The sequence below is a fragment of the Myiozetetes cayanensis genome, unplaced genomic scaffold, assembly GCF_022539395.1.
Source record: "Myiozetetes cayanensis isolate MyiCay16 unplaced genomic scaffold, myiCay2020 scf6-25, whole genome shotgun sequence".
Classification (NCBI taxonomy): domain Eukaryota; kingdom Metazoa; phylum Chordata; class Aves; order Passeriformes; family Tyrannidae; genus Myiozetetes; species Myiozetetes cayanensis.
Window position 1 is genome coordinate 21,306,366 of NW_026087853.1, and position 22,799 is coordinate 21,329,164.

The window sequence follows — 22,799 nt, forward strand, 5'->3', positions numbered from 1 at the left end:
CTTCCCCGCCCCGAGCCCCGTCCCGGGGACGTCATGGGAGGGAGGTATAAAATTTCAGCGGCGGGGCCGGGGGAGCGGCAGTGTGCGCGGGCCGGCCGGTGCGGTGCGCGGTCGGCTTACGGCGGCCGGCGCAACCCGCGGGCGCAGCGGACGGCCCGGCAGCAGCGCTCCCGGCCGGGCGAGGGGGGCCGCGGTGCCGCGCTCCCGGACGGCGAGGGCCGGGCGGCGGGCGATGTAGGGCGCGGGGCCCGGCGGGGGCATGAATGGTGCAGCGAGAGGGGCGGGCGCGGCGCTCCCCCCGCGGCGGCGGGGCGGCGCGGGCCGCTGACACGTGCGGCGGCGCGGCGCGGCGGGGCGCCCCCGGCTCCGCGGGGCGCGGGGCGGCGCATGGGGAAGGAGCGCGGCGCGGCGAGGCACGGCGCCTGCCGCTTCTCCTTGCGGAGCGCTGCCAGCTCTTCCTGGAAGTCCTGAGTCGCGCACGGCGCAGTGAGTTCATGCACCTCCTCGCCAAGCCTCAGCCTGCGGGATTTGGGGAGGCTGCCGCCAGCACACCGCCCGGTCACCCGCGCTCTCTCGCCGCTGCCCGGGGGTCTCTACCGGGGGTCCCGGCCGCCGCCGCCTCGCACATGAAGATGTACGTGCAAAGGGCTCTGGTGCTGCTCTCCCTACTGAGCTTCGCCACCGTGAGCCTCTCGCTGTCCTCCTGCACCACCTTGGACCTGGATCACATCAAGAAGAAGAGGGTGGAGGCCATCCGGGGGCAAATCCTGAGCAAACTGCGGCTCACCAGCCCTCCAGAGACTGTGGGGCCAGCCCATGTGCCCTACCAGATCCTGGCCCTCTATAACAGCACTCGGGAGCTGCTGGAGGAGATGGAGGAGGAGAAGGAGGAGAGCTGCTCTCAGGACAACACCGAGTCCGAATACTATGCCAAAGAGATTCATAAATTTGACATGATCCAGGGCCTCCCCGAGCACAGTAAGTGCGGGGCTCCCCCCGTGCCGGCCGGGGTGCCGCGCCCGCGGGGCAGGCTGCCCGGGATACCGGGCGCGGAGGAGGGGCGGCCGGCCGGGCCCGAGGGGCGCCGGGCCCCCGTGGAAGGGGCCGCTTTCCCGGCAGAGCGGAGGCGGGCGGGGGGCGCGTCTCTGCCTGACCGTGCGCTCGGGTGCGGGGGCCGGGGCCGGGGGGAAGCCGCGGTGTGACGGCGGCGCTCGGACCACCGGCAGGACGGCGCGGGGCTCGGGCGGCGGTGGGTGGCGGGGGCCGGGATCAGCATCTGCCCGTACCCCGGCCGGCAGCGGCGAGCGGAACCCGTGCCCTGAAATCTGGAGAAGGCGGGAGGGGAAGCCGTGAGGTGGGAAGGCAGCAGGGGAGGAGGCAGCGCGGGTGTCGGGGTGAACGCTGCGCACCGGGCTGGGAGGAGGCGCAGGTCTGGTGTTTGGGTGACGAGCAGGTAGAGGAACTCCTCCTCGCTGAAGCTCCAGCGACTGCCGCAGAGAGACAGGCAACCTGTCCGGTCCGTGCAGCGCCCGCGCCGGCAGTAGAGAAGGTGGAGAGGCACTTTGAAGAGACTGTGCTTGGAGGACACTGACGAGGATATTATTCCGCTAGTGTGAGGGTTCAGAGAGCGAGTAGAGAACCCGGGTGCTGAGCAGGTGTAAACCAGACTGTGATGTGAAAGGGACTCCCAGGAGGACATAGGCATTGGGGAAACACGGCAGATGTTGAGCAGGTGCGGAGCAGATGATGAGCAGGCCCAGATGTGGACGCTAAACAGATTCAGGTGCAGAAGCTGAGCAGATGCAAAGAGAGACTGAGCAGACATGAACCCAAAGCAGACTGCAGATGCTGAGCACATGTAGGCACAAGCAGTCATTTTGGGCTGTGCTTGGGATTCTTTGGGATTGGCAGATGCAGTCATACCACCATCCAGGGTGTTCTGTGACTTAGTGCAGTCCTGGGGACACGATTTGAACATCAGCAGTTTTGGGGAGGAGCTGTGACTTGGTGTAGGCAGTCTCAGAATGCAGTTACTCTGCCAGGTTTATGTTAATCTTGACATATGATGAGTTGGAATAAGAGCTACAATGTGGTAATGCAACAAATTTTACTTAATCTCTAACAGACTGCACTCCATGTGGTTATATGATTAGCTCGTAGCTCAGGAGACACCAAGACTCAAGGAACAGAAAGTGCACAGGGTATAGCAGCTTACCTGTATTTCAACATTTTTTACCTACCGAAGTGTCATTTATGAAATTCTAAACATATAGGGAAACCCAAGTGTCTGCAAAATAGTACAGCCATGCTACACACCCCTGTGTTTTGGGGAAGGAAACTGAAAGCAAAACAGCAGAAGATGAAGTCAGAGGAGTGAATTTAGATAAGATTGAGGGGAAATAGAAATGAAAAAGTGATGCAGAAGAAGGAACGGTGAGCAGGGACTGTGGGCTGGGGAAAATTCCTATGTAAATGAATGATTCTGTCCCATGTCCCCATAAGACACTGGAGCAGTGAGTTCAAAAGACTAAGTAGTGCTGAGATTAAATTTCTGAGAGTGGGTAGTGTAGATGCCACCACTCAGAACTTTAGAATTTGGTCACACGAGGAGAGACTAGCTCCAGACATATCGTGGTGTCAAGCGTTCCTTTTGAAACCTGGGGAGTTTCATTGCTTACACCATGGCTGAATTTGGCCCTGTGTCTTCAGAAGTGGCTGATGTTCAACTTTCCCATGACTCTGTCACTGTGCCAGGCAGTGATCTCAGAGCATGCTCTGAGCCAAAGCCAGTCTCCTCTGGGGGGGAGGGAGAGGGGAGGACCGCTCCATTGAAGGAACTGCAAGGATGATACAGACAAGTCTGAAATGCGTGCACACTCACACGAACTGTTCTAGCTCCAGATTATTAGTCAAGCGGCTCATTGGCTCAAAGAACCCGTATTTCTCAAAGTCTGAAGGCTCCAAAGTGAGAAGAGCTGAGGAGCAAAATGAGGAAGTATATCCTTCTAGGAAGGACAGATATTCAGGACCAGGTTCCCCATCCCTTCTCTGAGCTGTTTGATGACTCATGGAATAGTCTTCCTCCTGTGCCTCTCAGGCACATTGCCTGAATTATAAGGGACTTTCTTTCAGAGAATAACTCCCTTTTGATTAGCCATTCACTTTAGGGATCTCCTAAAACTTATAGGGATCAGACTCCCTTAACCATTGACTTGGTTATATTCAAGCTTGGAGAGCATCTGCAACAGTCCTGCAAATGGCTTTTTGCTTACCTTCCTGAGGAAAAACACATGCCATTTTCCAAGGCAGCTTGAAACACAAGGCAATTAAAGTCATGGGTCACTGGGGCCAAGCATCTCTTCCCTCCAAACCTGCCACCTGCAGAGTTCCAGATGGATCAGTTTTTTTCCTCCAAAGTTATGCAGCTTTGGCAGGAAACACCTTGGTGATTCAGTGGTGTAATACAGAGGAAGGCAATACCTGCTCACAGACAACCTGCCTTCTTATCAAACTCAAACTGCACAGCCATCAGCCTTCCTGGGGCTTGCCAGAAGCAGCAGGCATTTCTGCTGGATCGGCAGCACGTGGTGAACCTGCACCTTGTCGACAGCAGTGATAGGAAGATGGAAGCTTGCAAAAGAACCTGCTTCCTGTATCACATTATCCACACTAAGAGGCTACTGGTCTCATCATTTGTGCAGTGAACAGCTCTGGGCTACACAGTAATAGCAGGGTCTCATTGTGAGGATGCATCCTGTCATATCAGACATAGCATGGCATGGCTGCACAAGGTGTCACAGATTCACTGTCTCCAGGCTTGGTTACTGCTACTGAGTGTTATGGAGTGGAAGAGCTTGCAGAAATACCGCCTTCAGGCTTTGTTCTGTGCTGGTAGGTGAACATGTCTGGATTCCGGTGTGATTAACACACCTCAGCTGGGACTGGACCAAGTTCCCTGAAAAATCCCCTTGCTGCCTTTGCCTGTGACCTCGTGCAAAAAAAACTGCCTCAAAGTTGTCAGTTTCTTGGGAATGAGACCTTTATCCTGAACACCCTGCTATGAGAAGCAGGTTCCAGCGTCACAGTGGTTCAGAGTGAAACACAGGTCACAGGTCCATCTCCACATCACTGAGGGCTTGTTCCCAGGGTACAGAGAGAACATGAAGCTTCATAGGGAGGGCAAGAGAGCTGTTACTGTTTTCACTGGGAAGGTCTCCCAAGACCAGCACTCTAAAAGTGGAGTAAGTAGGTAGAAAGTAATGTGGGGACAGTAGGCGAAATACAGTAGATATAGTAATGTCTTGCCACCACGGCTGCCTAATATAGCAAAAAGTCTTAAGGAGATGATACACTGTAAATTATTTGTCTCTCATCTGCACTGTGCTGTAGGACCAGATTTGCAGTCTCTAAATAGACTGTCAGATAAATCACTACTGTTGGAAACATACTGAGCTTGACTGACCACTGGTCTGATATAGAAAGGCGTTTCTGATGATTTTTGAGACGCCCCTTATGGACAGGCCAGTCTGAAATGGAAGGGCATGTTGCTAACAAGACCGTTAATAGGGCCAGGAGTGCAAGACAGCTTCAAGAAGTATTAAAACACAGTATCTGCCTAGGTCTAAGACACAGAATAGTTATCGGTGTTAGACTTCAGCTAGGAAGATGTCTTTGGCATTTAATGAGATCTTGGGTTTAATGAGAGCTTGGGTTTTCTGCTGGGCTTTTCTGTGGCATCAAACCTAGAACTGGTCATGGGTGGAGTCCCCACAGCGGGTGGCTATGTGTGGCTTGGCATACTCTGCACTGCAGGGATGTTGGGCTGAGTACACCAGCTCGTGGCTGCAGTGGGGTTTGGTCTCCTGGGATTAGTGAACAGCCATCTCTTCAATAACAGCCATAGACTTTCCCATATGGGAAAGCTGTTCTATTCAGTAGCACTGATGACAACCTCCTCCAGTTAAAGCCCAGTGTGAGCATGTGGTCATTGGCTTATTGAGTAAAATTTCAGCACCCTAAGAACACATCCTTGAAAACTGGCAGGTGTGCTGAATCTGAGTGTAGCACAAGAGGAAAATCTTCACCTCCATTGATGTGTTTCTGGAAGTGCATCTGTGTTGCTCAAATCAGAATTTGGCATGGGAGGTGAACCCGTACGCTCTGTTGCTGTTTTACACTAGCCCATCTTCAGAAGCTGTTTCTCAGGGCGGATGATGGTGGTGTGAAAAGAGGGGCCTGCAGAACTCCAGGAATGTAATTTGAAGGTTACTCCAGCTAGGGCTTCTCATCTGTTTGTCAGAGGCTGGAACCATGTCTGGGAACAGGTGATAGTTTATCTGTCTGGTTTTGTTTGTTTAGAAACAAACATCAGCTGATACAGAGAGCCCTGTGTTGCACTGGACATCAGTCAGAGGTCATATGAGAGGCTCTGTAGGGCTGCAAACAAACCTGCATGTGGGCGTAGAGCAGGAGCTGCTCTGTCTTTCTTGTCTGCAGGAAGCCTTCGTGATGCTAGAGCCTTGAAGGCTAACCAGGTCAGTAGGAAAGGAACAACAGCAACAACAAAGATGTCCACGAGACCAGAATGGTCCCACTGAAGAGCCTTATTTTCTCTTGAGGACTCTTGACCTCATAGCTTTTACCTACTCTTTTTTTGGAGCATATGCAAAATGGGTTTTTGTGTTTAGCAGGCACGCATGAAGGCAGAGAATTGCTGTGTTACTTACTGCTCATGTGTCTGATGTCTATGGGCCTAGCACTATTCATTAATTCATTCTCCAGGTCATGACTAAGAGCTGATCTTAAAACCCAGTTCTTTAAGTACACATTGGATAGTTGCGCTCCTAAAGAGTCTTCTGTGCCTCATGCTTTGTGGACATTGGCTGGCTTCCATTCTAGGAGACAGTGTCAAGGTTTGTTAAGATTAGGATTCAACAGCAATGGGATCACCTCCTATGTGGCTTCATGTCTCCATCATGAGCAGAATCACACCATCCTCATTTTATTGGGAATAGGCCCCACTAACTGCAGGTGAGGTTACCCCATTGTCTGGGCTGGGGTTGTCATTTTAGATGCAGCTGACTCATGAGCATTAGCAACCCATTTGATGAGTAGTTAAGAGACAATAATAAACATACTGTGGTCAATCTCTACTGATTCTCTGTCTTGTGGCATTAAAATAACAGTTGCAGTAGTGGGTATATTTGCAAAATGTTGCAATGTAGAGGAAATGTGCGTGAATTCATCCTGTGTTATGTTCATCTAGATAGCCATGCTTCACAGGTGGCAAGATGTTTCAATGAGAGGTCTCTACTGGAAAGCTCTTTCTTAATATTTATTTGAGATCCTGCCCCTCAGAGCTCTGGTTCTCAGTCTCTCTCTATTTCTTTCTCCTAGATGAGCTGGGCATTTGTCCAAAAGGTGTCACCTCCAATGTGTTCCGCTTTAATGTGTCTTCAGCAGAGAAGAACAGCACCAACTTATTCCGGGCTGAGTTTCGTGTGCTGCGTGTGCCCAACCCAAGCTCTAAACGCAGTGAGCAACGCATCGAGCTTTTCCAGGTAGGTGTTGTTATTACCTTCCCCAGTGCCTGAGCCCAGTGTAGCTTGGCTTCTTAATGGTTGCCTCAGTTGATATGTGCAGAGCCACAGAAGAGAGGGAGAAGAAATTGAATGCTGTAACCCAGGCTTCTTCCAGCATATGTAGTGATAGTCACCTTTCTTCCTTTTTACAGTGTGATGCTGTCCTTTTCCCACTCATATTGGCTGTCTGCGTTGGGCATCCTGGCATGGGGCCCACCACAGCTCTTTGCTGCACTGAGAAGGGGTTTGGAAGGGGAGCTCCTCATGCCTGGAGCAGCCCTGACCCTTCTGTCACATCTGCATGCATTGGTCCCTTGGCAGTTTTGTTCCTTTGGCTCACACAGTACAATTGGTACTAATCCAACGGGTGGAGCTCTCTGTCTTGTCTCCGACTTACTAGAAAAGTAGTGCTTGCTTTCAATGTTTCCTTCAGCAGCAGCTCCTCAGGGACACAATTCAGGTTACTGTTAATCCAGGTACTTATCTGGAGCTTGCTTTGAATTTATGGACTCCTCTGGCAGATTAAGGTCTGGTTCAGGCTTGGAAGTAGTCTTAGGCCAGAGTGGACCACCCAACTACTGGTACAGTTTAGCATCCAGGCAGCACATTCCCACAGGCTCATGTCCATCCACTTTGCTGTAAGAGTGCCTCTAAAATGGCCCTGTGTGTGGTTGGTTTTGAGAACTTCCTGGAAGCTTCAAAGATCAGAGCAATTCTCCACTAGATGACACAACTGACAAGGAGGCGATCTCAGAGCTTCTGTGTAGGTTCAGTGCTCTGTGGAGTCAACCTGGTGTCCCACAGAACAGGTTGTGGTTGTCTGGAAATGGGAAGAGATGTCAGAATAGAGAGAGAGGTCTCCAAACCTGATCAACCCTGGTGTGCTTTGATAGAAGTTGAAGAGTGAAGAAAACCTGAAAACACCACAGTGAGGAGTCAGTAAATAGGCTTCCTGGGCAAGGGATCTGTGGCCAGATGCTCTATTGTCCATTGGTGGTTCTACTCTGACTTCCAGATCCACATCCCACAGGTGTATACTGAAACAAACCCATCCCTTAGATCAATTGCTTTGTGCTTCTGCCTCTGGATGTGTGCCCCAAAACAATGCTGAATCGAGATAGGCTGCTTAAGACACAGAAATCAGGGTTGTGTAGTTCTCTGGACTTCAGGTTGATTTGAAGCTTGTACTTCTTACCTGTGCCTGGGTATTCCTGGTGTCTCACTTGCCAGGACCAACCTTCTGAATTAGATTTTAGCAAGTGGAAGATAAAAATCTGAAGACTATCCCTTTCTTACGCATGGCACTGGCTGATTTTTTCTACCACTCCTCCTGACACAGATCCTTCGTCCGGATGAGCACATAGCGAAGCAGCGGTACCTCAGTGGCAGGAATGTGCAGACACGGGGCTCCCCTGAGTGGCTGTCCTTTGATGTCACCGAGACTGTGCGTGAGTGGCTTCTGCACAGAGGTAGGGGTCTTAGCTGGACCGGGTGCCAAGGCATCCATAGAAATACGGATCCATGTTGACAGGAGTATCTCTCTGCTCCCCTTGTTGCAGGAGCTTGGTTCACATTGAGGAAAGCTTCTTTCAGTCTGAGAACAAGCCTTCCTCCAGAGAGCTTCCTCAATCTGTGACGTTTGCTAGATTCCCAGCTCTGCCCTGGAGGCCCCGCTTTGTAGCTCTGTGGGCTGAGTCAGAACTGGAGGAGGAAACTCTTTTTACTGAGAGATGCTGAAACTTCTTTTGGTTCAATTCTAAGCTCAGAGGGGACGCCTCTGCTTGTCTAGACTATAATCTGCAATACTTAGAAAATAAGGAATGCTCTGCTTTAATTTTCATGTGGATTAGAGCAAATATAGTAGGGGGAAAAGCAGCAAGGATCCTGGCTTATTTAGCTGTTTACAGCTTGTCAGGTATAAAGGTGAGGAAATACCAGAAGCTGATATACATAGACACATGGAGGCTTTACCACTGCAGAGAACGTACCTCTGCCACCACTGGGCAGCCCAACAGATAGTTATGGGGCAGCTCCTAGCAAGAACACTGACCCCATTCACAGCCGGAGCATAAGGCATCATGACTCACAGCTGGACTGGCCTCACAGATAGAAGCTAGGTGCCACTGAAGACTGGAATGTAGGTACTGGCAAGCAGCTGCTCCCTGGAAGGGTAAGCTGTGGGCTTGCAGGCTCCTCCTCTTTCAAGCAGTCTTAAGTTGTGTCCTGATGGCTGGAGTTCAGGGCTGGAACTGCAGTGAGCTCTGGGCAGGCACACTAGCTGACAAGACATCAGAGAGTATATATAGTGCTGAGGAAAAAAGGTGCTAGGCACCTTGTCAATGCCCCGGGGAGCCAGATGTTTTAATTCATGGCACAGCATAAAAAAGGAGCTTTCATAAGAATCTTATGTTCCTTTAGTCAGGCCCACACAGCATGACTGGTCCAGGAAGTTATTATGAAAATCAACTTGCCTCTGGAAAGTCTATGTGACTTAGACCGCTAGCAGTTCAACAAAACAGGAGGTTGCAGCTGCTGAGAAAAATGCTTCCAATGAAATTACTTGTCCATATCCAACTTGCTTATTTTCAGATCTCTCCTTCAGACACTAGCCAGAAGCCAGATAATAGAGAGGTACTGAGGATGGCAAAACTGATCTAACAGACAACCACAAGCCAGCTATTCAAAATATTTTTTTCCAGTGGAGCTCCTTGAAGCTCACAAAGTCAAAATTTATGCTGAGTAGCCTAAAAAAAATGTAACCAGGAGCACTCTTCTTACCTGCCCAGAAAGTTCCCTTTAGCAAGAACAAGGCTTTTGGCACAGATGAAATTGGAGGATTTTGCTTCCTTATTCTCCTTTCCAAAGCAGCAACCTCAACTCTGATAACATCCCTGACTTTGAAACCAGCCCACTGTCTAGGAATTAGCACAGTACATGTCCTCCGTGAAACTTCCTTGTGCCAGGAGCTGTTGCAGCTGCGAAAGACTGTTTCTCACAAAGTCATCTTTTTTGCAGAGTCCAACCTTGGCCTGGAAATTAGCATACACTGTCCTTGCCATACTTTTCAGCCCAACGGGGACATCTTGGAGAGTTTGCATGAGGTCCTGGAGATCAAGTTCAAAGGTGATAAAGAGCTGGGTCAAGGGAGGCTGTTGGGGAAGGGAAAGCCTGGAGCATCTGAAGAAAAAAAGAGGTCTTGCTTTGCATATTTGAGCATTTTACATTTTCTAACGTCTTAAAGCATACACATCGGGTTTGCATGTTCATTATATGGGCATATCCACTATATACATAGGTTACAAAAGGAAGAAAGTAAAAGCAGGTTGAGTGGGCTTGCTCGAGTGTCTGCAGAAAGGAATAATTTTGTATTTCAGTGTCTCTCTGGGAAGTTCAGCTTGGTTCCTTCTCAGGTTTCCACAGAGGCTCTGCTTTCCAGTTAGGGTGACTGAAACACACGGAAGTTAGGCATCCTGTGTGAGGTGGCTCAGAGAGTCAGTGGCTTGGCTGGCCTAAGAACTAGGAACCTCCTGGCTTGCAGCCCTGGGCAGCAGCCACTGGCCCCCACAGGCTTAATTTCTGAGGCTGTTCTGCCGAGTGCCAATTATCTGACATCTTCTTTAAACCATTCATCTTTCTGCCTGTCCTGGGACCAAAGCCAGGAGTGAGTGGGACGGATTAATGGCCCCACCAGCAGTTTGCAAATGGTAAAACAGGTGGCCTGTAAGCCTCTACTTCAGGCCTGCAGCAGTCAGATGCACCAGAAATAAAAGGGTTCCCTGTGAGGGAAGAAGTCCCAGAGTAAGTGGACATGGTGCCTGAATCCCTTTCATCTGGTTCAAGAGAGTGTTAAAAGCATTGAAAAGTCTTGTTGCATCCTCCACTTCCATGCTGATTTCTTTTTTGTGGATCCTCTTTTTCTCTGAAGGCATTGACAGTGAGGATGACTATGGCCGTGGGGACTTGGGCCGCCTGAAGAAGCAGAAGGACTTGCATAATCCCCACCTCATCTTGATGATGTTACCCCCACATCGACTGGAGAGCCCAGTGTTGGGAGGCCAGAGAAAGAAACGGGCCCTAGATACCAACTACTGTTTCCGGTAAGTGAGAATCATGCCTGGATCCTGTGCCTGAGGTGGGTAAGCCTGGTGAGACTCCATGCCTCCAGGAAAGGCAGAGCTCTCCCAAGGGGGTTGTGTGTCACCATGGTGCCAGAAGGGCCACATAAGGAGCACATCTCAGCCAGCTATTCCCGTGGTGTCCAAGAAAGGGATGCTGGCCAGTTCAGCAGAGTTGCAATGTGCTTCTGGATCAAAGAGACTTGCAAGCACCTTCCTGGAGCCCTGTGTGGGCAGGGATCTGTAGTAGCGCCCTACTAGTTGCTAGAGCAGCTGGGTGCTGCCTCCCTGGGGTGGTGGGCAAGCAGGCACAAGCTGTGCCAGGCTGCTGAGCTGCCCCACTACCACTTGCCTGTGCCACTCCTCCGCACTTGGCGCACGCAAACACCATGTCCCACTGGGTACTTGTCCTTCTGCTTGGGAAGCTGCATCTTGCAGTCGCATATAAGGCCCCCATTTGCATTCATTGTGTTCCAATACTGTGTTTCAGGAACCTGGAGGAGAACTGCTGCGTGCGCCCTCTGTACATTGACTTCCGACAGGACCTTGGCTGGAAGTGGGTCCATGAGCCTAAGGGCTACTTTGCTAACTTTTGTTCGGGCCCTTGTCCGTACCTCCGCAGCGCAGACACCACTCACAGCACGGTACATCCTGTATATTATCCTGTCAAGGCTTATGGCTGTGTTTCCCCCTTCCTCCCTATGTCTGTTCAATTATCTAGTCTCTTCAAAGCAGCAAAAGCAGTTCAGATCAATATTTGTAAAAACCATTCCAAGGAAACTGCAGAAAAAAGCCTAGGTGGTTCAGGAGGGAGAATGTGCTTCCTTTGGAGTCAATACTGAGTACGAGCTTTCAGGCAAATGTTGAGGAGAAGGATGCTGTTTTTTATCTCTTGGATAAGATGTGAAACAGCAGGACTGATGGTTTTAGGGTACTTATGTGGCAGTGGCCACAGTATTAACTGAACTGTTCACATCAAACATCAATTCTGCCTAATTTTTTCCTGCAGTTTGCACTGAATAGAGGATTTCTCTATGCTCTGTGTGAGGCTATAATGCAAAACTGTTGTGCAGTGGCACAGGCCTACCATCTACTATCACAGGGGCAGCTGTAGCCCGAAAGTGAAGGGAAATCCATGTCCCTGTCTAGACGTGAACACAACCATTCAGTAAGATTTCCTTTCTGCACAGGTGTCCTTTCCAGTAGGATTTATACCTGACCTACAGCAGGGAAGAACCTACTAAGCAGTGAGATTTGTGAGAAAAAACTGTCAGAAAGCAATGTCTTTAGGTAACTTACACACAATCTCTCTTTAACATGAGTAGACTGGTCAGTCTTTGGGAAGAATACAATCTGAGCCTGGCTAGAGTGGAAGAAAATAAAAGCAACAGAAAAGCACAGGCATTGGAAAAGTATCAAGAGAAGAAGACAGACTAAGGATCAGACAGTCCACTGCTGAAGCAGGAAAAGCCAGAGGAAAATCCTGTGCTGCTGCCTGCAGAAGAGAAAAGGCAGCCATCCAGATAATACAACAGCTCACTAGCAGCTTACCTTCAGATTTCACTAAAAGAGTTATTGGAAAAAGCAGATTCAGCTGAAGAATGGATGACTAGGTAAAGATGATATTGCAGAAGAGATGCTAACATGTTCTTGACAGCTTGAGAGTCTGCACAGCAGTAAGGTTCACTGAAGCTCAAGGACTAATATCAGTGGGAACAGCTGATCTGTGGGAAAGAAGGAGTGAACAGATGCTGGGCATTAAGCACAAGAAAAAGCAAGGGAATGAACAGCTTTGAAAGGGTAATGGGCATGTAGCTTTACCATCTGGTTGTCCTGAGAAGCTCTCTAGTAGATAACCGGCCAGAATCAGTGTGAGAGAAAGTAGATTTTAGGATGGTTCCTAATGTTCTGTTCTTGAGCAAGAAAGGAAACAATCAAGCATTAAGGTCAGTGAAGTGATTATAGAAACCTTTAGAACAATATAGTGGCTGACAGCTTGCCAGCACCAGCTAGGAAGAACATGATGAAAAGAAGACTTCTCACCAGTCTGTTTAACCCGCTGTTGAGTAGAGTAACCCCAGAGCATGTGGTATAGCCAGGGGTACTTTGCTTATTATCCCAGAGAGTTTTTACCACAACTGTGATTACATGGATCTGGATGATAGAACAGGATGTATCCTTAGCATTTCCCATCCCCAAAGACTGTAAAGTAGTTAAAATACAATGTGCCAGACCCTGTCGTTTATACCAGATAAGCACTAAAGAGACCACAGTAGAGCAGGTGAGATCATGTTTTGGCCCCACAACTCAAGAAGCTGCTTACTGCTGCTTACTGCAGAGAAATGGTCACCTCTGGCAAGAAACATGGCAACTGCTCTGTAGTGGTTACATGGCTGCAGTGTACAGTCATCTGTGGGCTGGGGCCAGCTGGGAGGAAGAATCCAGTGGGGTCCCACAGGACACTCTCCTGGCTCCAGCATTACAGTGTAATGACTTGGAGGATGGAGTGGAGGGGGAAGGCATCAGACAGTTCAAAGCTGGGAGGGAATTGTGGATACTTGAGAGGACTGGCATCCATCCAGTGCTATCTGGAGATGCTGGTTGAAATAAGCAGCACTGACACTCTTTCTTCTGGTTTCTTTATAGAATCCAAGAAAACGTGGCCCCAGGCTGGTTACACCCAGCCTTGTTAAAAGCAAAAATTGTGACATTCTGCTGTACCAAATTAGAGATGAAAGGAGACAACTACTTATACTCCTTCAACCCTTAGGCATCAGTCACAGAGAGCAAGGCTGTTACAGTTAATAAACAAAGTTGTAAAAGTCAGGCCAGGGCAGGTGAGACCCTTTAGAAGCAGACCATGATCAAGAAGTGATGGGGGAGTATTCCTCAATTCAGGGAAATACCCTCTGATGAGCATAGTCCAAACCCCTGGAGGCCTATTGACTTTGCAGCCCCGTCCTGTCCTCAACTAACTTAAACATATTCCTGACTTTGTCACCACATTTACTTTGTTTCTGCAGGTGCTGGGTTTATACAACACGCTGAACCCTGAGGCATCTGCTTCACCCTGCTGTGTGCCCCAGGACCTGGAGCCGCTCACTATCTTGTACTATGTTGGGAGGACCCCCAAAGTGGAGCAGCTCTCCAACATGGTGGTGAAATCCTGCAAGTGCAGCTGAAAAGGCCCCCTGGCCAACCCAAAGCCAAGAGAAAAACTGTCAGCACCCACTCTCCTGCTCCCAGGCTAACACAAAGAGAACTGGGGGTCAGAGACTATGCATGCTGAGGGCCAAGTGCCAAATCCTGTGGCTTGTAAAGTCTGGCAGCCCTTGGGGATCTCTTCTGGAACACTTCTTGGTTGTCTTGGCAGTGCAGCGTTCCTTCTAGGAGTTACTTTGGTGACACAAAGGCCACGCTCTCCAAAATGGCTGGACAGTTGGTGCGGAAGTGAAGGATAAGGTGAAGGAACTGCTGTGTATTTGAATGCTGGGTGGTTGAGCTGGGAAAACAAGAGAATGAAAAAGCAGGTGCAAGGGGGAATGGAAATGGGGAGATGTTTTCTATTCTAGCTTTAGCTGTCTTAAGACCTCAGCCCTCCCTGCTGGCCTGAAGTACTAAAGGTTTTCCCTGTTGGAGGAAACCTTGCAAGTTTCTTTAGAGAAGGCAAATGCACCAAGATGGAAAGCTGCTGAGAGAAGAAACGCTCAAGAGATACACTTAAGACTTTTGTTCCTCAGAGCTGTGATCCAAGAATCTTGCAACTGAAACCATGCCTGCCAGACCTCTTAAGTTCAGTTGACAGATCCTGCCTATTGGTTTCCAAATGCAAACTGCAAGGCTCCCAGCCAGCCTACTGAGGGTGGGCAAATACAAGGAAAGAGGGTGCTGAGTCCATTTTCAGAGGGACTGGTGTCTCCATTCAGCTCTTTCACCTTCCTGGAGTTTCTAAGAGATGGTTTCGGGTCAGGCAGGAGCAATACCTGTGGGTACCTGAATATTGGGCCCATTCATTTGTGATCTGACATACCCTGAGGACCTCTTGTCTGTTGTGGTTTGTGAGGTGCTTTGGGGTGTTCTGCACCTGTTCTGCATGATGACCTGAACAGGACCCAGGTTTCACCTGCCAAGACTTAAAAAATAGTAATCTCAAAAACTTTGCAAAAAATAAATATTTTGGGGGGAGATGCTAATTTTTTCCACAAGCAAGTTGTTTGTTGGAGAGTTAGATGATTTGCCATTTTTAAAGTGCTACCACTGTGACATACTCAGTCAAAAGTTTTTGCCCTTTCCAAAATGTCTCTTCAAAGGCACAGATAGAATTTAGGTTGGCAGGAGAATCCCAGTATGGAAATTCCTTGTTACCCTCAAACTGTGCCTGGTGTATATGTGCCCTGTCTCACCCTAGTCCTTCAGACATGTATATTACCTCTGGCATCTGCTTTTGATAGATTCATATAAAACTCCCTTCAAATGTAAAACACTTCCAACAATACTGTTTAAATACCCAGGGTGGTGCAGCTGACAAATGTCCTATGTCCATTTGAATATATATGGTCTGCCAGTATAGACCTGTACATACACACCCTTCCTCCTCATGTACCATGAACATTCCAGATGCTCATAAAAAAGATGACACATGTTGCCCAGGCAGGAAATCAGTGTACTCTTTTAAATGGGCTTTTTCAGCCATAGATACTCCCAGAGGTAAAAATCTCTGGTGCTTGCATGCCACATGAGACTCAGAGGCTGTCTCTGATTCCCCAAACTACAACTACACAGTCATATTCTAGAGACCACAGAGGTTCCTCCCTGTCCCCTCCCAATTCCTGGTCCCCAGCAACTGAGTGTAAAATGACACCTAGCTGGTTAATCGCTTGTGGCCAGGGCTCTCCAGGGTCAGCTCATAAATTCAGCTCTTCCATCAAGCCCTTCACAATAGTGGCTGCTTCCTAATACCGCATGTGAGGCTGCCATAACATGTAAACTCAAACGTCTTAAACTGTAAACAACCCTTCCTGCACTATCACCCGCTGGCTAGAGGTTAGCAAGGGTGGGTCAGTGGAGGGAGCCTGCCAACCCATGTGATGTTCTGGCTGGGGCACACATGCTCTGACAGAGGCGCTCCCCAACACTTGGCTTCATCCCTTTCATCTCTCTGAGGCTCCCTGACCCGCGTCACTGGTGTGATGATGAAAGGTGCGGCTCTGATCAGTCCTGCAGCAGGTATTGGCTGTGCCCTATACAGCCCTCATGCCCATGCTTCCCTGCCACCTGCTTAGGAGGGATCAAATAAATATATTACAACTACACTGCCATGCTGATAGGCCAGAAATTTAGTGGCTGCAATGGGGGTGGAGAAAATCCAGATGCCTATTGGCATAGGAATTCTCTCTGATCTCCTTTTAGTAGCAGCCCCTAGGGAGGTTTTGGTTTACAAGCTGCATTTTGGTCATTGTTCCTCCTGAACCCTGGGCTGGCTCTGCTCCCCATCCCCTTGAAGGGCTTCCTTGATAGTAAAGTGGGGGAAAAAACCCCAAACAAATGGGGAGGGGGAGCCGCAAAGGGTTGAGCTAGAACACTTGCACAGCTGAAAGTCCTACATGGCACTTGGAACACATTGGAATCACCCACGGATTAAGCCTGTCAGCCCCTTGGGGTGGGTTTGTCTTTCTGGCCTTTGTTCACTGCTGTTCCTCAGTGGCAGGAAGGGGTGGCAGAAGAATCAAGCCTTTTGCCTCTTGACAAGAGGCAAAATGGCAATTGGGGAGAAGAGTGTTGGTGTGTCCAACCGGTGTGGACACAAGTACACTCATGGCTACAGTAATCTTTGAAATCAGACACGTTTCAGTTACTGCTTCTCTGTCCAGCCTTCTGTTTCCCTAGCAACATTTGAGAATTAGATTTGTAAGACAGGCTCCAAAATAATTTTCTTAAAATTAAAATAGCATTTCTAGGGGTGTTCTAGCTATAATTCAGCAACAAACTGTACTAGCTACATGGCGTTTAGTAACTGATTGAATACTCTTCTGGGTGCAGGCATACCAAAATGTTTCAGGACAATTGTGTGAGAAGGCAGAGGGCAATTTTCTATATGCTGTTACTAGCTAGCAAATTGAAGAAGACAATGGGAAAGAAAAAGTGGGATCTTCATTGCCAACACTGAATACAGCTCTCAACAGTTCCCTTTTTGTTTGCAGAAACAAACAAAAGCCGATGAAAACAAGCCCAGCACACTTTGTCTCTTTAACAAAGATCAATGGTCAGAAAGAGTGAAAAAAACCTATTCTGTAGTGCCATAAGGCAGATCCTGCACAGATGATCAAACCACCATCTGTGTAGTCCCTGTTTCTCTGTGGCAAACTATTATAGCATGTAAAAGGCTTATACCTTGCTTTTCAGGCTGTAGTGTATTGTAGACCTCAGAGAGGATCACTGTTTCAGTGAGTACAGGAAGATACACTTACACTTCAGCAAAGAACAGTCTTTGCACACTAAATGTGTCCCTGGTCTTTGGGTTGGATGATCTCTAGCTATCTCACTGCATTTACATAAAGCACATCCCTGTTGCCACTGTGTGAACTGAGATATGCTGCTTTCCATAACCAACATACATCAATACACTCAGTCAAAAAGATGGACTGTGCCCAAAAGTAATATAAGATACAGAGGACAAATATACTTGTCCACTACTCTGGCAATAACATAGCTCTGTTCTGCTTAGTCCTGTCTCACATCCCTCTATTGTAGCTGCCAAATTTTCATTTTCTCCATTCACGCATCCTTACCTTTCAGCGTTGCTCTGAAGGTTTCCTTACCTGTGACTAGAGTGTCCTCATCAGAGCATATACAGGTCTTCTGGCTCAAGACTACTGAGCAAATGAAATCACTACAGCCATCCCACGACAGAAGAGGATCCACTGCAGTGTGTCAGGAGGCAGACATCTTCAGTATGGTCTCAGATCCAACGCAGGGCAGGTTCAGTATCACAGCGTGACCAGGGTGCAGCTCTAAGGCCAGCTCCATTGTGCAGAAAAGGCTTCTTGTCCACTCCAAGTGTTTTTAATGGCATACAGAACATCATATCTATAGTACTGGCTTGTCTTCTCTAATAGGTGATTGAAAGACAATGAAATCAACCAAGAGGATAAAGTTTTCAATACATACAGAGACAGCAGCGCTCTATCTACGCACTTGCAAAACTAGACTAATTTGTGGTTTTATGGGTTGACTATAAACTTGAATTGTGGTTTAAAGTAACAGCAGCAATTTTGATATAGCACAAGGAGGAAAATATGCCTTCTAATTCTTTAAAGATAACATCTATTAAATTTTTACTTTTACATTCAGAACCACTAGAAAAAAGTTATATATGGTTAAAAGCTATATAAAATTATTATGTTTAGCAAAAGAACACCTGGACTTTCAGATCTCTGCTTTACCAATGTTTTCTTTTGTATACAGGAAGTCATTTAAACTCTGGTTCAGTTTTGATGCAATTCCAGAAGTGAGAGATGGAAACAACTAAGATGGAAGCAACTAAGTTCAGTGTCTCTTGTCCTTTTTTGAAGAGAGGCTTCAGATGCCCTGTACAAACGCAAGATCCATTGTCATGCAACAAGTCAATGTAGAAGAGATGAGACAGTTTACTCACTGGAAAATAGACTGTCTTAGAAATGAATTCTGGTACAGCAACAAGAAATACAGCAAATGAAGATTGCTAATTAATGGTTGCCATTACCTAAACGATAGTAATGCATTTGAGATGCCACTAATGCCCATAATTTCAGAAAGAATGTGGTACAGCACTGCTTCACAGTGTGTCACAGATGTCACAGTGTATTTCCAGGAAAAAACAATTTCCAAGATTACAGACCTCAGTTATTCGTCTGCTTTTAGAACACCCTTATCTAGGGCTAGGTTGCTTTGGGAAGATGCAAAGATGATGGTCTGAAGACATTCAATCAAGCATTTGTTGGAGAGTGTGGGCCCCATAGTGGGCCCAGTATGATTTGAAGAAAAATACACTTAGGGATAAGGACCTTTCTAGCTAGTACAGAATAAGTTTATTTACAGCTGTGGTTTGTGGCAAAAAAAACCCCATAACATAATTAGTTTCCCACATCCTGCATACTTAGTGAACAGCTTTCAGGCAGAAAGTCTGTCCCTTATGGTTTATGCTGGTATTGTTGAACTATTACCCAGGAATACCAATCTTCAAGTGGTACCTTCTGAAGACAAAGACTGATTTCTCCCCCTTTCAGAGGCGTAGTGGTCTTTGTGCAGGGTGATATTCTTTGTCTCTCATTCCACTTAGTTGACTAGGCAGGATCATAGAATCACAGAATTGTTTGGGTTGGAAGGGACCTTAAAGATCATCCAGTTCCAACTCCCCTGCCATGGCAGGAGTCACTAGACCAGGTTCCTCAGAGCTCTATCCAGCCTGGCCTTGAACGCCTCCAGGGACAGGGCATCCACAACTTCTCTGGGCAACCTGTTCCAGTGCCTCACCACCCTCACAGTAAAGAATGTTTTCCTAATAACTAATCTAAACTTACTCTCTTTTAATTTAAATCCATTCCCTTTTATCCTGTCACTTTTGTGACATACTCTTGTAAAAGGTCCCTGTCTGTCTTTCTTGTAGGCTTCCTTCAGGTACTGGAAGGCTGCAGTTAGGTCATTCCTAAGCTGTCTCTTTTCCAGGCTGACAAACCCAATTCTCTCAGCCTTTCCTCATAGGTAAGGTGCTCCATCCCTCTAATCACCTTGCTGGCATTCCTCTGGACTCACTCCAACAGCTTGATACCCTTCTTGTGCTCAGGACCACAGAGCTGGACACAGCACAGAATGGAGTAGAGGGGCAGAATCACCTCCCCAGACCTGCTGTCCACACTTTTTTTGATGCAGCTCGGGATATCTTTGGCTTTCACGGCTGCAAGTGCACATTGCTGGGTCATGTCCAGCCTCTTACCCACCAGCATCCCCAAGTCCTTCTCAGCAGGGCCACTCTCAATCTATTTACCCCCCAGCCTGTACTGATACCAGGGGTTGCCCTGACCCAGGTGCAGCACCTTATACTTGGGTCTTGTTAAGACTCTTGAGATTCCCATGGGCCCACTTTTCAAGCTTGTCAAGGTCTTCTGGATGGCATCCCATCCTTCAGCTGTGAGGGAAAAAAAGGAAGATGATACCTCATTGCTGACCATAGAGACCAATGCAAGAAATAATTAACAAGTAGGTATTGGGCCTGCTGCAGAAAGCAAAGGTTTTTGGCAGACCTTTGTCTGGTCTGCCAACAGTCAGCCATTTCTCACTACCTGTTTAGATACTCATTCATCAGATACAGAAATCAGCATGAGGCATTGTAATAATATACCATGGTCAGTGCACGTACACCATTTGATGAAAGAAGCCAGCTGGGTGATGTCAAACCAGAGACTTCCTGCCATTTTTCAGGAAGGATTTCTTTTTTCTTCTGAAGTTATTATCCTCTTCAGGAAGCAGACAAAACAAAGATTTGCTGTTCAGCCAGGGGCAAATCTTACAGGATTTGTGCAATGCACATGGTGTAATGACTGGGGAATGTCTTGGTAACCATGTTCTGGTCCTTTCTTCAAACAAAAAATTGGTCTTTTGAAGTGCTGAAGGCCTCTTGCAGGTAGGCTAGATGCTTCGGAGATATCCATTGTTTTCAAGGATTTGTAAGAAACTCCACTTGTGGAGGAAAGCAGTAGCAGACAAATCTGACTCACAAGAGTCTTTGGAAGACACCCAGCTTGCAACAAGCTGCCTTGCATGACACAATTTGACATCTGGAGACTTGCTACAGAAATTTCTTAAGTATGGTTCAGGATCTGAAGATCTCATTTGGACACCACCATGCTAAGTGCTCTATCATGCTGATCTGAAGAACTAGAAACAAATGAACAGAACAACAAAGAGAAAACAAAGGAGATGGCAATAAAATCTCAGGGAAGTATGGTGTGGCAACAGTTACAATGTGCTAACACATTTTATATTGTCCTAATTTTTATCCATTTCACCTGCCTTCAGCCAAGTCATCATGTAAAAGACCTAAAAAACTTGCTGGGCCAAGATTTGGCAGGAAGAGTCAACAATCTTTATTCTTAGATATTTTTCAAAAGAAATTTTTAGTAAACATATGGAGGCCTAAGTTTTGTAGGTCTGTGGACAAGAAAAAAAGATTCCTAGCTGGTATCATGGACAAAATGTATTCCACATTGAATTTCTGGAATTAGAAATGGTGGTGAAGACACATGGAGAAGAGGGCAGACAACCCCAATTTAAACAGGGGGAGCAACTGGAAGCAAAAGTAACGAGTGGCACCAGTGGGATGCCTACAACTTCATTACCTTGCCAGCAGATTGACAGCTGTCCATCTGCACCTTGAAGAATGGCAGACATCCTAGATGTATTAAATACATTATATTAAATGTATCTGACACAACATGACCCTTTCAGAAGATCATATAAATAAGGCAAAACCACTTGAAATCCATGAGGTGAACCCTGTGCAGTAATTACTGGAAACAATATGGAAAAATCCCTTGTCATGTTTCCTCCCAATCTCAGGAAAAACACAATTTTATAGGAAAACAAGGGAGTGACAGTTTGGACTTGGCAGTACAGGAACTTTTCAAAGATTCCTTCCTGACTTTTGACATGATAGTAGTCAAGACACAGGGATTTATTCAATCATCCCAAAACATATTTTGGGGAGATTTTATGATTTTCAACATAACTACACTAAGTACAGTAACTTGTCTCCTCTTAGTGTGCAGGAAAGAGACTACACTTTATCCCTGCTATAACTATGGTGAAATAAGATTTTATAAAATACTCTTGCAGAGGCACCAGATTGAACAAATGTTCTGGGGTTGTCTTCTGCTGCATATCAGAACAGGAGCAGGCAAAAGCTAAGCAGAGTGCTGAAATTGCTTTTAGAGATAACAGCACCTCTTTCAGCTGCCTCAAACAAATGATAAAAATCTTGTTAATAAAAGATGCATCTTTAACAGCCCCTAAATTCTTAATGATTACATCAAATTTGGTTTTTTAAGGCCGATTTGTTTGTCTGAGAGCTTAGATAAACAAGCCACTTCTTTTCAAAGAATATAAGATTTCCCAAGCTCATTGTGTATGCTGTAGGCATGAACCTGTAGAGAAGAGGCCCTGTTAAGTATACTCTTCTCCCTAGGGAACCACTGTGATTCACTGAATACCACTGGCAAAGGCTTCACTCCAGGGTCTCCATACTGATCAGTGATTCTTTCCTTTAAATTGGAAACAGCAGTGAAAACTCTTTCTCAACGAGGGCCATTAAAATCCTTTTTTGTTAAGGTAACAGACAGAGCAGACTCTTCAGGGCAGACTTGGTGTCTTCTCACCTTTAGTTCAGTGGAGTTTGTCCTCCTGCATTACAACTACACAGGGAGACTCAGAATCCAACAGTTTTGAGATCAGTCTGTGTTTCCTAACTGCTCATCTCTAAGTCATCAGGGATACTTCATTCTGGGGAAAAGACAGCATGTTCTAAAGTGGGAAGAAACCAGTTACCAGATTGTGTGTTGTGGTTGTGCACATTCACCTTGAAGGTGGCTCTGCACTTGAGCTCTTTGGAAGACAAAGATGGCAAGAAATTAAATGTAAATGAATAAGATAACTTAAGAGCTTCAGTTACTGGAAAGTATTTTCTTTTTCATATTTATGTGATTAACCATTTGCAAACATCATATTATGGATGACTTCCATATAGCAACCTAATTTCCACCAGAATCACAATTTGCCTACAGGTGGACCTTCTTGTCCTTTATGCTCTTTTAAAAGCTTCATCATTCTGACAGGCTCTGCAATATCTAGTGCCCAACCAGATGAAAGTGTAGACAAGCTGCATGTGACAACTTGGCAGATGCCAGCAAGGGAGACTTTTCTTAGGGAACTCAACACCACAGAGTGAAGTCAGGTGGAACATGCCACTGTCATGGAAGGTAGCTTTGTCTTGGCTGTTCTAGTAGTCTGTACTGCAACTGTCAAAATAAAACATCCATACAAAGTCAGAGCAAAGACCATCTAGCCCAGCTCT

At 47.2% G+C, this 22,799-nt stretch overlaps 2 protein-coding genes across 4 annotated transcripts in view; one reads left to right on the plus strand and one right to left on the minus strand.

Moving 5' to 3' along the window:
* Positions 1-402: 402 nt before the first annotated feature.
* TGFB3 (transforming growth factor beta 3) lies at positions 403-10,682 on the plus strand. The gene is made up of 5 exons (XM_050335286.1): positions 403-978; positions 6,397-6,560; positions 7,921-8,050; positions 9,597-9,704; positions 10,507-10,682. The coding sequence occupies exons 1-5, from the start codon at positions 495-497 to the stop codon at positions 10,680-10,682; spliced, it is 1,062 nt and encodes a 353-aa protein (XP_050191243.1). The 5' UTR covers positions 403-494.
* Positions 8,044-22,799, minus strand: part of TTLL5 (tubulin tyrosine ligase like 5) — a 152,193-nt gene continuing 137,437 nt past the window's right edge. For 2 of the 3 annotated variants that reach the window (XR_007631431.1, XR_007631433.1), the window contains one exon: positions 9,782-20,608. The gene's annotated coding sequence lies outside the window, so the exon portion shown is untranslated. Of the gene's footprint in view, positions 9,759-9,781; positions 20,609-22,799 lie in introns of those variants that run through there. The other variant, XR_007631432.1, reaches the window with a different exon arrangement.